This window comes from Littorina saxatilis, linkage group LG2 (genome assembly GCF_037325665.1).
Source record: "Littorina saxatilis isolate snail1 linkage group LG2, US_GU_Lsax_2.0, whole genome shotgun sequence".
Taxonomy (NCBI): domain Eukaryota; kingdom Metazoa; phylum Mollusca; class Gastropoda; order Littorinimorpha; family Littorinidae; genus Littorina; species Littorina saxatilis.
The window spans coordinates 63,410,985-63,425,873 of NC_090246.1; the positions used below are offsets into that span (position 1 = coordinate 63,410,985).

General features: G+C 42.3%; 1 protein-coding gene across 1 annotated transcript in view; it reads right to left on the minus strand.

Annotated features, from left to right (window-relative positions):
* Positions 1-6,863: 6,863 nt before the first annotated feature.
* Positions 6,864-14,889, minus strand: part of LOC138953729 (neuronal acetylcholine receptor subunit alpha-10-like) — a 127,533-nt gene continuing 119,507 nt past the window's right edge. The window contains exons 8-10 of the mRNA XM_070325620.1: positions 14,667-14,753; positions 10,181-10,299; positions 6,864-8,939 (exon numbers count right to left, since the gene is read on the minus strand). Coding sequence (XP_070181721.1) covers positions 8,349-8,939; positions 10,181-10,299; positions 14,667-14,753 — 797 coding nt within the window. The 3' untranslated portion in view covers positions 6,864-8,348. The remainder of the gene's footprint in view (positions 8,940-10,180; positions 10,300-14,666; positions 14,754-14,889) is intronic.

Here is a 14,889-nt window from a genome sequence, read left to right on the forward strand (position 1 = left end):
AGAGAGAGAGAGAGAGAGAGAGAGAGAGAGAGAGAGAGAGAGAGAGAGAGAGAGAGAGAGAGAGAGAGAGAGAGAGAGAGAGAGAGAGAGAGAGAGAGAGTGTTATCCTTACACAACCGCATTCCTCTTCAATCTAGTCAGCATAGTTCACAACACATTCAACTCTGTTCTTTTTAAGGGTAGGCAACAAAACTGTTAGAAATACTACACCAATCCATGTCATACAAAATTCGGTCGAAATTGGTTGTGAACTGTGTGACAATTTTAATCTTTTAAGATACTCACAACATTCTTTCAACTAAATGTGAGCAAATTGGTGCAACGTAATTGCTTGTGTACAGTGGCTTGGGATGGTATCTTTCGCATCCATGCATCATTATTTCATACATATCTTCTTGAAACGAAAAAGAAATCACAATATTTTAAAAGTTAATTGGCATGATTGCTAACTTTTTAATTGCAGACGAACCAACAATATATGAAATGAAAAAACGTTTGCAACTAAAGCCAGAAATGAAACGGTGTTGACTTCACAAAAAGTAATGACGACTTGTCTCCAAGGTTGTTCACGATTTTATTTTCATTTCGTCTTGAACTATAACACTAATTCTAGTCAGTCCTTTTTGTGTATGCTGTCCAACGCTACTAATACGTTCACTTGTAACTAACATAGTAATATAAATCCGATTGCTTCTATCCTTATAAACAGAGACAAAATCATGAAATCAAGCAAGAAAAATTAACAGACTATTCAAGAAGTGTCGCCTTGCTTTCTGTAACGTAATCATTTGTACCAGTAAAACTTCACGAAAAACAAACACAAAAACAAACACAAAAACAAACAGCAAAAAAAAAAAACCCAGCAACATAGAGGATCATGTTACAGAGAAGCCGCATCCGAAAAAGGCGACACATTCAGGATAAGCAGAACTGCCAACCCTTGTGAAGCCTCAAGTGTAGCAATTATTTAATCAATTTTTTGAATTTTCAGCGAAGCAAATGGTGTTTAAGTGTAGCATTTTCTAACATTTATTCCCACATTAGCATTTGTGCTATCTTGCACAAGAATAGCCACTTTTAATAAAGTTTCCTGAGAATGCAGGAATATAAAATGCCCATTAGAGAGTGTCTGCAGTGCCACTTTTCAGTGTAGACGATGTTTTATGAGCCATTGCGTGACCGCTACACGGAGTGGGAAGCAGAATGGAGTACCAGGACTCACAAACAAGAGGTCGGAACTGTTGCGTGCTTGTGATTACGTGTAGCAATCTTAAGCTTGGCGTAGCAGTTGCTTTTAAACCGTAGCATGCTACACTGAAAGTGTACCAGGTGGCAGCTCTGATATCATAAGGTGAACATCACGAAAATCTAGACACACGTACACCTATAACCAAATAATCAGACATATGAAAGAAAGTGTGGTGGAGCCCTTTTTACCAAACGCACTGCTTGTTGCGCCTTCTTTTTGTTGTCAGTTCTTTTTAAACTGTCTACAAAAATATGTCACTGCTTTAACAAACAAAACAGTACAACACAGAACTCGGGACTTCATTAAGTAAGTATAATCTGTCTCGTGACTTCGTTTTTTTCAGAAAACACGCGTAACGGTCACATTCGTTCAGGGCAGAATATACCTGCGCAGAGTCAGCGGCACAGACGACGCACTGCATATTATTGATGCTGCGATAGGGTTTATGACGAGTACTTGGCCTGTTTTCTTTTCACGCAACGTGTAGCGGGCTGGGATAATCTGCAGTGCGTCGTCTGTGCCGCTGACTCTGCGCAGGTATATTCTGCCCCTTATTAACCGACAATACTGTACAAAATCCATTCGTTATTTGAAGCATATCATACTGACTGGTTTTTCTACGGTACGCGGCATAAACCACAAATACCATGTATAGCTGTCACACTTCCGTCGCTTGTACAATAAAAATTACATTTAAACCACAGACGTTTAAACGGAACTTGAAAACTAGACATAGTACATGTACAGCTGTTCTATAATAGGGACAAAACTGGACACCATATTTGGCACTAAAATCACTGGACACAAGCAAGGGACTATGTACAACATTGAACATGCACTGTGCAGTACAGACAATACTTTGTACAAGACCTGTATTTTGATGAACTGTGACCGATTATTTGTCGGCTAAATTCCATTACAACAAATCAGTCAATGGTCATTTGTGACCACGAAAAACAAAACAACACATTTGAATGAACTTCGAAGGAATTCATTCACGAAGAGTTCAAATATTTACAGGACACATGCATAGTAACAGTGATAGAGCAACTTTTTGTGTCAAAAGTTCTGAAGCAAGAACTTCTCCTTCGCTATGAAGTTAAAAACAGTCTTTCCAATATCTACATATCCCAGACATACATTCCTCCTCAGTCAAAAACCAAAACTTAAAACAAAAATTAGAGTGAAGAAAACGGCATAAGAAAACATTTACTTCAAAAGAAACGCAAAACACAGCAACAATAATGTCATGTATTTTATAATAACACCAATTAAATGGGAAAACAATCAGTGAAACACAAATTCAAATAAAAACTGAAACGCGTAGTACTGTCACGAAAAAATAGCAAGAAAGAAGTGATAAGTCGAAAGAAAGAAACAGATTAAGAAACATTAAGAGGTTATAATGAAAGATCGAAAGAAAATTAAAAAATATTATGAGTGTGACATGCAGACATCAGAGAGAGAGAGAGAGAGAGAGAGAGAGAGAGAGAGAGAGAGAGAGAGAGAGAGAGAGAGAGAGAGAGAGAGAGAGAGAGAGAGAGAGAGAGAGAGAGAGAGAAACAGATAGAGAGAACTCAGAACTCAGAACTTTATTACATAAGGATAAAGGTTTTAGGCTTAGCCTAATCTTCCAACCTGTCCTTGGAACATATACAGAGAATAATTGTAAACGAAAGCAAAGACTGCGCACATACACTCACACACATCCACACCCACGTATACACACACACATGCACACATAAACTCACACACACACACACACACACACACACACACACACACACACACACACATGCACACACACACATGCACACACACATGCACACACATGCACACACACACACACACCCACACACACATATACACACACACATGCTCGCGCGCGCGAGCGTGCGCTCGCATATCTACACACAAGCACATGCTATCATTTCATACCTAAAAGGAACAGTATCTAATCAAAGTATTAAACTAGAGAGAGAGAGAGAGAGAGAGAGAGAGAGAGAGAGAGAGAGAGAGAGAGAGAGAGAGAGAGAGAGAGAGAGAGAGAGAGAGAGAGATGGAGAGATGCACGGAAGAGCTAGAGACTGTGTCTACATAACGCAAAGAAAGAAGAGCAGCAGCAACACAAAGTAATCCTCTGGCACCCTCACTCTGAACACCAAACTTTCTCCGAAAAGAAATATGACATCGAACTCGACGAATACTTAAAAACCATGCGCATGGTCAAAAAAACAACAACAACTCCAACCATTTACACCACTTCTGACACCGAACAAAAAACAAAAACATTCTCGGACTTAAGACATCATATGCACGCAATTGCAGTTGCTCACAAATACGCGTTTTACTAGTTAACCAACACTACGTTAAACAATAAAGCAATCGTCACGTAACAAATAACACAATTTGGGGGGAAAAATATCGAAAGAGGTCGTGAAATAATTCCCGCCCTCGTTCGAGTAGGTTTTTTTTCTTCGACGACTCAAGCGATCTAACTATCACACTTTGTTCAAGGGTCCTTCTGTTGTCCAGTTTGTTTCTCTCTTGTTGAACAGTGCAGACAAAAAGCAAGCACAGTATTCTGTACATCATAGGTAGGCTTGGTAACCTCCACGCACATACACGCAGCACAATATCAAAGTGTACTGCATTTTGTTCTTGCAGACGTTTGTTCAACGAGAGCATTTTGTTTTATGAGTATGGTCGTAAGTGCTTAAAACAACAGCACAATCACGGAACATGTATTTAAACCTTTATCCAGTAATTGTTACGGCTTCTGCAGTTTTTCTCTAGAAATACTCTGTTACCTGACTTTCACAGATTCTCAGCATGTTTTGATAAGACGGTGGAAAATGTGCCCCTCCCTCTTTCGATGGCAGAGCGACTTTCTTTGTTTGTCCTTAGTCTATAGCCGTTTCTGATTAATTTCGATTGTATTCTTTCTTTATATAGTGCTGCGACGTGAGCATTGTTCTGTTCGTGAGGTTCAACTTATATTTCCATGTCAGAGTTTGGCAGTACACGCTCATCCTATCACAGGCCTTGCCACCATGCACTGAAGCCGTCCTGAGTTATAAATACCACCTGGGGCAGAGACCTGGAAACGAAGACGGCAATTGCAAGGAATAAAGCATAAGCCAGCAAAGCCGGAACGACAGTCACGATGGATTCTCAACATTGCTTGTGGCAGTGTATCCATCACGGCGGTCTCAGGTTACCATTCCTGGCTCAGCCTGTGCCACAACCTTTGATCCAAATCTGACCGGAGGTGTTGTTACCACAGCAATCATTGTTCTCCTGTTGCCTAATTGTCTTCAATCATTGTGACTGGGGAGCGGCTCAAGGGAAGAACTCGCAAGATACTTGATCGACGGTACACTGGCTGTCATGTCTGTTCGGTTGCTCGTTTCGTTAGGGCTGATATACACCAGATAACTTTGCTGCACACAACTGGCAGTATTAGTTATTTCTAATATGCTGACTGTTAGCAAATGATAACAGACATGCCAAGAAAAAAGATATCAAGCATGAGCCTTTTAGGCGAATGCTGATATCGTTTGTGAGACATGTCTGTTATCATTTGCTAACAGTCAGCATATTAGAAATAACGGTTTTATTACCGTAATTCGAACAAAAGAAATTTCGAAGGGACCCCGCGAATTAGACAGAACAGCCGCAATGGGAACTTGAGCGCTCCTACCTGATTATGCCTGTCAGTCAAAGAATTCTCGTGACCTGGGTCAGCCAATCAGAGTAACACACCTAACATGATGAATATTCACAGGTCAAAATGCGTTTGACACACAACAATCTCACAAGTTAAATCATGTTGAACATGCGTTTCGGTTGCTTCGCTTTTTCTTGTTGAAGGGAGAGCGACATATTTAGAACCGACTCCAGACGGATGGGAAATGACGTAAAGATACATTTGACATAAAGCGAGTGAGCAATTTAACTTGATTTTTCCGAACTTAGATAATTTAGATTTCAAGTGAGCGGGTCGGCATTGTGCACACTCAGATGATGGGCGGTGCCTTGCTGTTCCGTAAAGCACCCACCGACAAAACTCGCTTTTCGGTACTTTTGAGATAAAGAGAGTATTATCTGACAGCATTTGAAGTGTCATTCTTCAGAAAAAATCACGCTGATATTGTTGATTTAAATTTTTACTTTGTCTTGTTAATTCTTAGCTTGATAAACAAAAAGGGTCCCTGCCTGAACGTTATAACATTTAGAGGGTCACCTAGAATCCGTCCTGATTGGTCAAAAAGCCATATGGGGCACTGAATTGGTAATAATATGGGATACCTCGCATTGGTGCGGGTTGATCGACTAGTACTAATGCAAAGCGCGACTTTAGACGCAAATTTGCGGGAATATGCAAACGGGAAACCAATACAACCGGTTCTCCTTTCATACACTCGCCGACGTCAACCTGCCAGTCGGAATGTCTCTCAGGGTAGCTGTGCGTGTGTACAGAACTTGATGCGACCTGGCATAGCCATCAAGCTCTAGCATTGGACCGACAAGTGGTCGCGTGAAACATTTGCATGCGACAGTTACACGCAACCAGTTGCTTGTAGCTAAGTTGTATCGTGTTCTGGGGTCCTCACTGCGACTGTCGGTGATACCGGATGATGGCTTTTCAATATTTCTAAGGACGGCTAAAACTGACTAACTAATGGCCACAGACGTAAGAAAGTGTAGTTCAATAGAAACATTTAAACAGTGGACAAGGAAGTCACCTCCCGAGACTAGCTGCTGGCTTGAACAAGGCATGCATAGCAAGGGTTGTTCAGTGTGGAATCAAGAAGCCACGCGCGCTAAGGATGTCTGGCCATGCTCTCGTTGTGCTTTGGAGGAGTTTGTTTGTTTGTTTGTTTGCTTAACGCCCAGCCGACCACGAAGGGCCATATCAGGGCGGTGCTGCTTTGACATTTAACGTGCGCCACACACAAGACAGAAGTCGCAGCACAGGCTTCATGTCTCACCCAGTCACATTATTCTGACACCGGACCAACCAGTCCTAGCACTAACCCCATAATGCCGGACGCCAGGCGGAGCAGCCACTAGATTGCCAATTTTAAAGTCTTAGGTATGACCCGGCCGGGGTTCGAACCCACGACCTTTGGAGGAGTTGTGGCACGTCCAAACCCGAGAAGTAAAGAGATAACCTCATCTTTTGTTCTGTCCGTCCATACAAGTGTTCCTCTGTAAAAGTCGCACTGATACTTCTTTATTTCTTCAATGAACGAACACGTTATTACTGAAACTACAAATATTTTACAGACGGACCTTTGTTTGATTTTTTGCGAACTGTTTTGCATTTCTACTCACTGCCGTGCGAATTATTAAAATAATTTAGTCAACATTTACATGCAGTCTCATTTCCCCCTTTATATCGCATATGCCGAACTCGACCAATGAGACAGGGTGGCAGCTATAACACTGACAATGACTTTATACACAAAACTGTGACCACACACCTACACACACACACACACGCGCGCGCGCGCGCGTAAACATACGCGCGCGCGCGTAAACACACGCACGCACGCACGCACGCACGCACACACACACCTACACACACACACACACACACACACACACACACACACACACACACACACACACACCCACACACACGGCTACGTGTAACGAGTATTGACTAAAGTTGACTCCGAAAGAAAACAAGCCCAGACGTAATATTTTCATTTTTTGGAATAGATGGATAATCTATTTTGAATCGTTCCTGAAATCTATTCTATTAAAAAAAGCAACTTTCTTTGAACTTCTTCTCAGATCGTTCTGGAGTTCATCGTTCCTTGAGTCACTGGAATGTGCTGGAGACAGGACGTTCATTTACAGTTTGTCAACATGCAGCGGGTCAAATCAGGAATACCAAGTACTCTGACCGGGAATCCGAGAGGACATAGTGCTTTTGCGCTTTCTCAGTTGTCCGTAGTCCTCTGGAAAAGACATTTGTATATATGTCATCGTTTGTGAAAGAAGATCCTCACTCGCATTTTGTGGTCAGCTTTTATGTTCACATTCAGTGAATATTTAATCGATTTTCTCAAATTTGAAATGGACTCCGAGTCGGTTGAATTCTTGTTCATGCGTATTCGCAGAAACCGGGAATTCTTAGACGGCATAAGATAAATCAGATATAGCCAAGTCGGTATGATTTCCACTGCTTGGGATGTACCATTGAATTCACACTGTGAACACGAACAAAAACTGTGAATTCTGTGGTGCGAGATACATCCAGATGAATTCCAAGTTGGTGTCGTTTCCAGGGAGTCGAATGAACCGTGAGCGTATAGATCGTTATGTTCCCAAACGGTGTGTAAATCTGGTGACATCGTTGTATTCCCAAATGGCAAATAAATCCAACTACATCGCAGTGTTCCCAAATGGAGTATAAAGCTGATGACCTTGTACATTTCAAAATGGCGTATGAACCTGGTGAAATCGTAGTTTCTCGACCAGTAAATGAATTTGGCGGTATCTTGGTGTTACCAAACGGAGTATGAATCTGGTGACATCGTACCTTCGCAAACGGCATAGAAATCTGATGACACGGTAGTATTCACACTGTTTGTGTGTGGGTAAATAGTATTGTTGACACGTTTTTATACAGTAGCCTTATGTGGTTCTTGTGCCTAGGCTGTGTATTGGATTGTCATTGTATGCCTGCATCATTAGTTGTCAGTAATTATTACATGTGCTGATTGTTCTCTTTGCCTGCGCGCGTATAGTATGTTGGTTATGATTGGTCATAGTATGTTTGTTTATGTTTGGTCGTTATCTTTGCCTGTGCGTGTATTGTATGTTTGGTCGTTTTCTTTGCCTGTGCATGTATAGTTTGTTGGTTATGTTTGGTCGGTTTCTTTGCCTGTGCGTGTATAGTATGCTTGGTCGATGTATGTATTGTAAAGCGCTAAGAGTAGACATTTTTCTAGAATAGCGCTATAAAAGTTTGCATTATTATTATTATTATTATTATTATTCCTTAATCTGGGTATATATCTGGTGACATCATAATGTCCCAAAACGGCGTATTAATCCGGCGGGGATCTCATCACATCCGTTCTCAGAGATCTTTACAGCGGTCGTCCCCCTCTATGGTGAACTGCCAGAGGAAGATGACGAGCAGGCCGACGAAGTTGATCAGCAGGTAGGTGATGAAGATGACGCGGTCGGTGACGCATGCGATGACGCGCCACTCACGCACGTACCTGTCCTTCTCCTCCAGCTTGGTCTTCTTGTCACGCACCTTCTCCAGGATGTCGCGGATAGCGCGCACCTCTTCCATCAGCGGGGCCGTACCGGGGCTGGAGTACTCCTCCATGATCTGCTGGAAGCCACCGCCGCCGCCGCCGCCGCCGCCGCCGCCGCCCTCACTTCCGTCAGACATCCCTATGCCTCCTCCTCCTGCCATGCCTCCGCCGCTGCCGGTGCCGTGAGGAGGGGGAGGGGGTGGGGGAGTGGTGCGGGACTTCTCCGTGCCGTTGTCCAGAAGCCTGACCTGGGCGAAGTTGATGTCGGTGTAGGGGTACTGGCCTTTGGGGTTGCCGCCCACCCGGCCAGTGTTCCAGCGCTTCTTCTGCGAGGAGGTGGAGTAGTCCGGGTCGGTGATCTTGCTGCGAAGGCAGAGCCCGCGGGCCACGCAGTCAATCATCAGCTGCAAGACAGTGCACAACGTGGTGAACGTGCGGGGTGGGGGTGAATTGATACATACACAGGCTGTGTGAAGTAAACTATCTGATTGACTTGCTCGTGGACGAGAACGATCAGCATTAATTTACTAATAAAACAGAGCATAGAGGTCGATCCTCTCTGATAGGACGGAAGGAAGGAAGGAAGGAAGGAAGAAAAAAAAGAAGGCAGGATGGAAGGAAGAAAGAAAGGAAGGAAGGAAGGAAGGAAGGAAGAAAGGAAGGAAGGAAGGCAGGAAGGAAGGAAGGCAGGAAGGAAGGAAGGAAGAAAGAAAGGAAGAAAGGAAGGAAGGAAGGAAGGAAGGCAGGAAGGAAGGAAGGAAGGCAGGAAGGAAGGAAGGAAGAAAGAAAGGAAGGAAGAAAGAAAGGAAGGAAGGAAGGAAGGAAGGAAGGAAGGCAGGATAGAAGGAAGGAAGGAAGGAAGGAAGGAAGGAAGGAAGGAAGGAAGGAAGGAAGGAAGGGAGGTTGGTTGGTTGTTGGTTTTTAAAGTTCATTCAACCTATTTGGCTATGCGGGACCCTTAGGGACGATTGCCATTTGTGTCATGTATGACATTAATGCATACATAAACCGCTGTCTGTACGAAAAGCAGCCAGGCTGTAGATTTCTGGCATGTGTCTAAGTTGATGATGTTATCCCATGTACAAAACTGTTTCATCTGTGGTAGTGCACACAAGTTCTTACACAAGAAGGATTGTACTTTTAAGGCTCTCTTAGAGCATTCGTATATACTTCCTCTTGAGACTTCCGAAATCCAAGTCTAAGGAGACACCCCTGTACAGCGCTGGACATAGTGTGTCATGAAAGGGAGGGGCTTTTAAAAAGATGCAGGGGTACTGGGGCTGGACAAGGCCTTGCTCCCCAAATGCTATTGAAATTGAGCAATAGACGATATTCGGAAATTACTCCGTCGGGTTTGTATGGGTGGTGGAAGAGTGACCTTTTCTTGCAAAACCTCTGCCAAACTTTGAGGTTTTGCCAGAAAAGGTCAATCTCCCACAAAACATACAAACCCGACGGGGTTATTTTCAGAATTCGTCTATTGGATAGGGGTATTTTGGGTCCCTCCTTGAGAAAAAGTACACTTGACGGGTTTAGGGGGTGGCTTCCGGAAGCCAGGACACCCCTCCCCCTACCCCCCGATCTAGTCGTGCTGAAAGCCTAAGAAAGTCTGAATGCGTGAGTATATGTGTGATGTTGGACTCACCACTCTGAGCCAGCGGGGAGCCCTGTTGATCCGGACCCCTCTGAAGAACATGTTGGCCACGACACATGACAGCACGGTGGACATCGTGATCATCACCATGTTCAGGCAGAAGTACACGCCTGCACAGCACAGAGAAAATTGCACGTGAAACACGGTATGTACAGTGAGAAGAATAGATGGAGAGAGAATGAAAGGATGGAAGATGATCAGAAATTAGACAGAAAGGAAGACAGACAAAAAAAGGTGAACGAAGAACGTCTGAAAGAAGGTAAACAAAGAACGATAGAAATAAAGAAAGAAAGATAGGAAATAGGAGGAATGAATGAATGACAAAATAAATAATAAAGGAACAGATACCAGAAGAAAGAAAGCGGGTGTACACACATAGAAAGTATAGCACGTGAAAAACGTCGTTTGCAGAGAGACAGACATACAGAAAGAGTAAAAGAAAGAAAGAAAGAAGAAAAAAGTGGATATCGCGATCATCACCATGTTCAGGCAGATGTACACGCCTGAATAACAGGAATAAAATAGCACGTGAAAACGATATCTATATTTATAAGACTAGATAATGAGGAAAGAAATGAAAGAAAGAAAGTAGGGAAGACATTACGACAGGAATGAAGACAAAATGAAACGAGAGGAACAAAGTAAAGAAAAAAGAAGGAAACAAAGCAGGAAAACAGAAGGAAAGCAGGACATTAGTAAAGAAAGAAAGAAAGCAAGAAAGCAAGAAATAAAAAAAAAATAAAAAAAAGTAAGGCAAAATGAAACAAAGCAGCTTGCAAATAAATAAATAAATAAAACGAAAAGAAAGAAACGGTATTAATAATCAGTAGTAAAAACAGTAGACAGAGATACAGAAAAGTAAGCAAGTAGGCAGCAACAACAAAATCAGCAGCAACAACAAAATCAGCAGCAACAAAATCAGCAGCAACAACAAAATCAGCAGCAACAACAAAATCAGCAGCAACAAAATCAGCAGCAACAACAAAATCAGCAGCAACAACAAAATCAGCAGCAACAAAATCAGCAGCAACAACAAAATCAGCAGCAACAACAAAATCAGCAGCAACAACAAAATCAGCAGCAACAAAATCAGCAGCAACAACAAAATCAGCAGCAACAACAAAATCAGCAGCAACAACAAAATCAGCAGCAACAACAAAATCAGCAGCAACAACAAAATCAGCAGCAACAACAAAATCAGCAGCAACAACAAAATCAGCAGCAACAAAATCAGCAGCAACAAAAAACGACACAAGAGAAAACCTCTAAAAACACACCAGAATTCATCGATGGGGAACGAAATGTCAGGTCACCACGACACGACCTAGCAATGTCGGAATTTTGCAACTCTTCCAAAATCAACATCGATCTTCTCGTCATCCGTTGATCGAAAAGCAGTCAAGCATATCTACGCAGATTTCTTTCTTTGTCTCACACGCTCAAACAAACTTTCTTTACACGTTTCAAAGACTGCTGGATCAGGGGTTACTGATTAAAACGCCATGATCTCCAAATATTTCTGTACATATAATTCCTTTGAAAATCTTCAGAATCACGTTTTGATGTGTCCGATCTAAATAAGGTTAAGAAAGTTGGGGTTTGGGATTGAAGCAGAGGGGGCAAGGGCATTAGGAGAAGGGGGGTGGGGGTGCGTTGGGGGTAGGATTGGGTGGGTTTTACAAAGGTTGTTAAACCTTGTGAGAGGATAGTATTTTGCCTGTTGCAGATGTTAATCTTGTACACCTAAAATGTTAATGGCAGAAGTCTTATGAGTATCAATAATTTACCGTGAGCACAGACATAACTAATTCAGTTGTAAAATGTAAAAGCAACAAAGAAAGCAAGCAAGCCAAGCAAGCGTTCTAGCAAGCAAGCAGGCAAGCAAGCAAGCAACCAAACCCACCGACAAACAAGATCAAACTACAAGAAAACAGACACCATCAATAACAACCTAATTTTGTTTTGATAGTTTTACGGAAAGCAGATCTGATTATAAGAAAGCAAGGCTGCGCAGAAGTAAGTAAGGCTGGGAGATGGAAAGTTTCCAACAGACATCTTCGCTTTGCTGTGGTCTCAATTTAATTATCAGTTTCCGTTTTTCTGTACGACTCGCTCCATTCCCTAACGCTCTCGACCCCACCGCTCGTGCAATTCGACCCCACACCCCAACCCAACCCTCACCGCACCTTGGTCTCTTTTCAGTCGCCTCCTCTTTTTACATTTAGTCTTTACTAAATGTTTTCAGATAGACTGGGAATCGAGACAAGGGTGGTGGTTTGTGTGTGTGTGTGTCACTGTGTGTGTGTGTGTGTGTGTGTGTGTGTGTGTGTGTGTGTGTGTGTGTGTGTGTGTGTGTGTGTGTGTGTGTGTATGTGTGTGAGAGATATCCTCAGAAAAGTACAAAACAAATATTTATGAAACTTTACATACACATTATTTAAGGTGATATCCCCAATTTCTGTTGTTCATTTTTCGGTAAATGATTTTTAAATGACGTCATATCCGACTTTTAATGAAAGTTAAGGCGGCCATGCGACGACCTAATTTTTCAACTAAATTGATTCACATTTTAGTCAAGCAATCTTTGACTCAGTCCGAACTTTGTGATTACATTTTAGCTCGCGAGCTCAAAGTTAATTCATTAGTTTGTTCATGAAAGTTGTCATAAAAATCGAATTTTCACAAACAGACGAAAACATTTTTGCATTGTATTTCTAAGCAATTCATCAATCCAAAAAGATATATAAGTTTAATGTTTACTCTGAAAATCTGCTCACAATTACAAACAAAGGTTATTCATGTAAAACGTTTGCGGAGACGATCATGTCCCGTCTCGGTTTTGGGGCTTCCGCTAGGCCACGCCTTGCTAGATTTAGTCTCGTCGATGACTGGTTTTGATTTTTTAGCTTCATGCCGACAGATTGACTGAATGTTTTGATATCGCTTCACGTGACTTGTTTTTATTTAATTTACAATTTTTTATTTTTTGTTTTGTTTGACATTTTTAAAATATTTTTTAAATATTTTTTTTACGGAGGCTTAACACATTAGCAACTTATGCGGTTGTGCAAACCACATATTTCATCGTCGTTAGCTTTTCACACCACCCCTAACCACTGTGTCTATTCACACAACCGCTAACCCCCCTTCCTTTTTCCTGGTTCCAAAACCTCCCACTCTTTGTCCGGCTCCCACCTCCCAACCCTTTCCCCTCCATATTTCCGGCTACCAACTCCTGTTTTTCTCGCTCCAGCACCTGCCAGGGAGAGAAATAGCGGTGCGGTATTGGCCTGACAAGTGTACCAGCCCAACGAGAAGACGGTTACCAAAACACCGACACCCAGGGGGCCTTGTCTTATCGAGTTAGGACTTTGTGAAAGAAATATGTCACACCGCCCTCTCTTTCTACTTCGTACACACCACTGTCCGGCCATGCGAGCTCAATTCCCTAATGAAATAAAAGCACTAAATTTGACGAGCACTTGGAGACTAGGGCTGAGACGTTTGGATGAAACATAGAAGACTCTTTCGCGCAACCCGGTGCAGGTGTCAGATACTGACACTTATTTGAAGATGGGTCGATGGAATGAATGATCTGAGACTAAAGGGTACCAGGTCCGCAGTTAAAAGGGTGTTGACAGAAACTGAAACCAGAAACAGTATCTAGGGTCCTGATTTATAACAACGTTGTCAGATTCTGAGACTTTATAAGCTGGATCATTGGTATTAATTGCCTGAGATTCAACAACACTTGTGCCCTGGAATGGTGTTGTCAGATACTGTAATTAGAAACTGAGTCCAGGGTCTGAATAATCTGAGATTCAACGAAACTGGTGTCCGCAATTAGAATAACGTTGTCAGATATTGAAACTAGAAACTGTATCTCTGGAACATAAATGATCTGATGTTGAAAAACAACTGATGTCCGCAGTTAGAAGCTTGTCTGTAGATATTCAAACTGAAACATGAATCTAAGGTCTGAGGGATTTGAGATGTAAACAACCCGGGGTCCGCAGTTAGAAGCTCGTTGACTGATACCGAAACTAGAAGCTGAATACATGGTCTGAATGATCTAACTCAATGAAACTAGGGTCTCAGTCAGAATGGTATTGACAGATAGCTCAAACCACAGGAGCGTGTATCAAAGAGCCGGTCAATCTACTCCTCTATCCTTCCGTTACTATTACTCGAGTTCAAGCTTTCAACATCACTTTTTGCACCCCCTTCCCGAATGCATGAGACTCAGAAAAAAAAAGATTAGGCTTTCATGCATGTCGCATGGTCTATTGCATTCCGTATTTGGGATTGAGGCCGTATGTTCCACAAAGAGCGAAGAGGTTAAAGTGAAGTAAGTCAAATCAGTTGGAAAAGAATTTGACGCAAAATGAGCTAATTCGCCAGTCGTGTCAAGATAAAGAAGACGATATAAATGGAGCAATTGCCCAGGTCTGAATGACGGTAAGAAAGTGATTCTTACCAATAAGGGGTACGGAAGCCGCAGCCTTTGGTGTAGATTCAGCCAGCAGAAGCAGCAAGACGAAAAACGCCAGGAAAATGTTCATACCTTGAACAAGAAAACCGTTTGTTCATATCCAAGCACAGAGACAAAAGCGTGTCGTTTTGCAGCAACACGCGCATCTCATAGAACGACATTTTATTTTTATTTTTTCATGTTGATTCCTGACACGAGTTATACATTT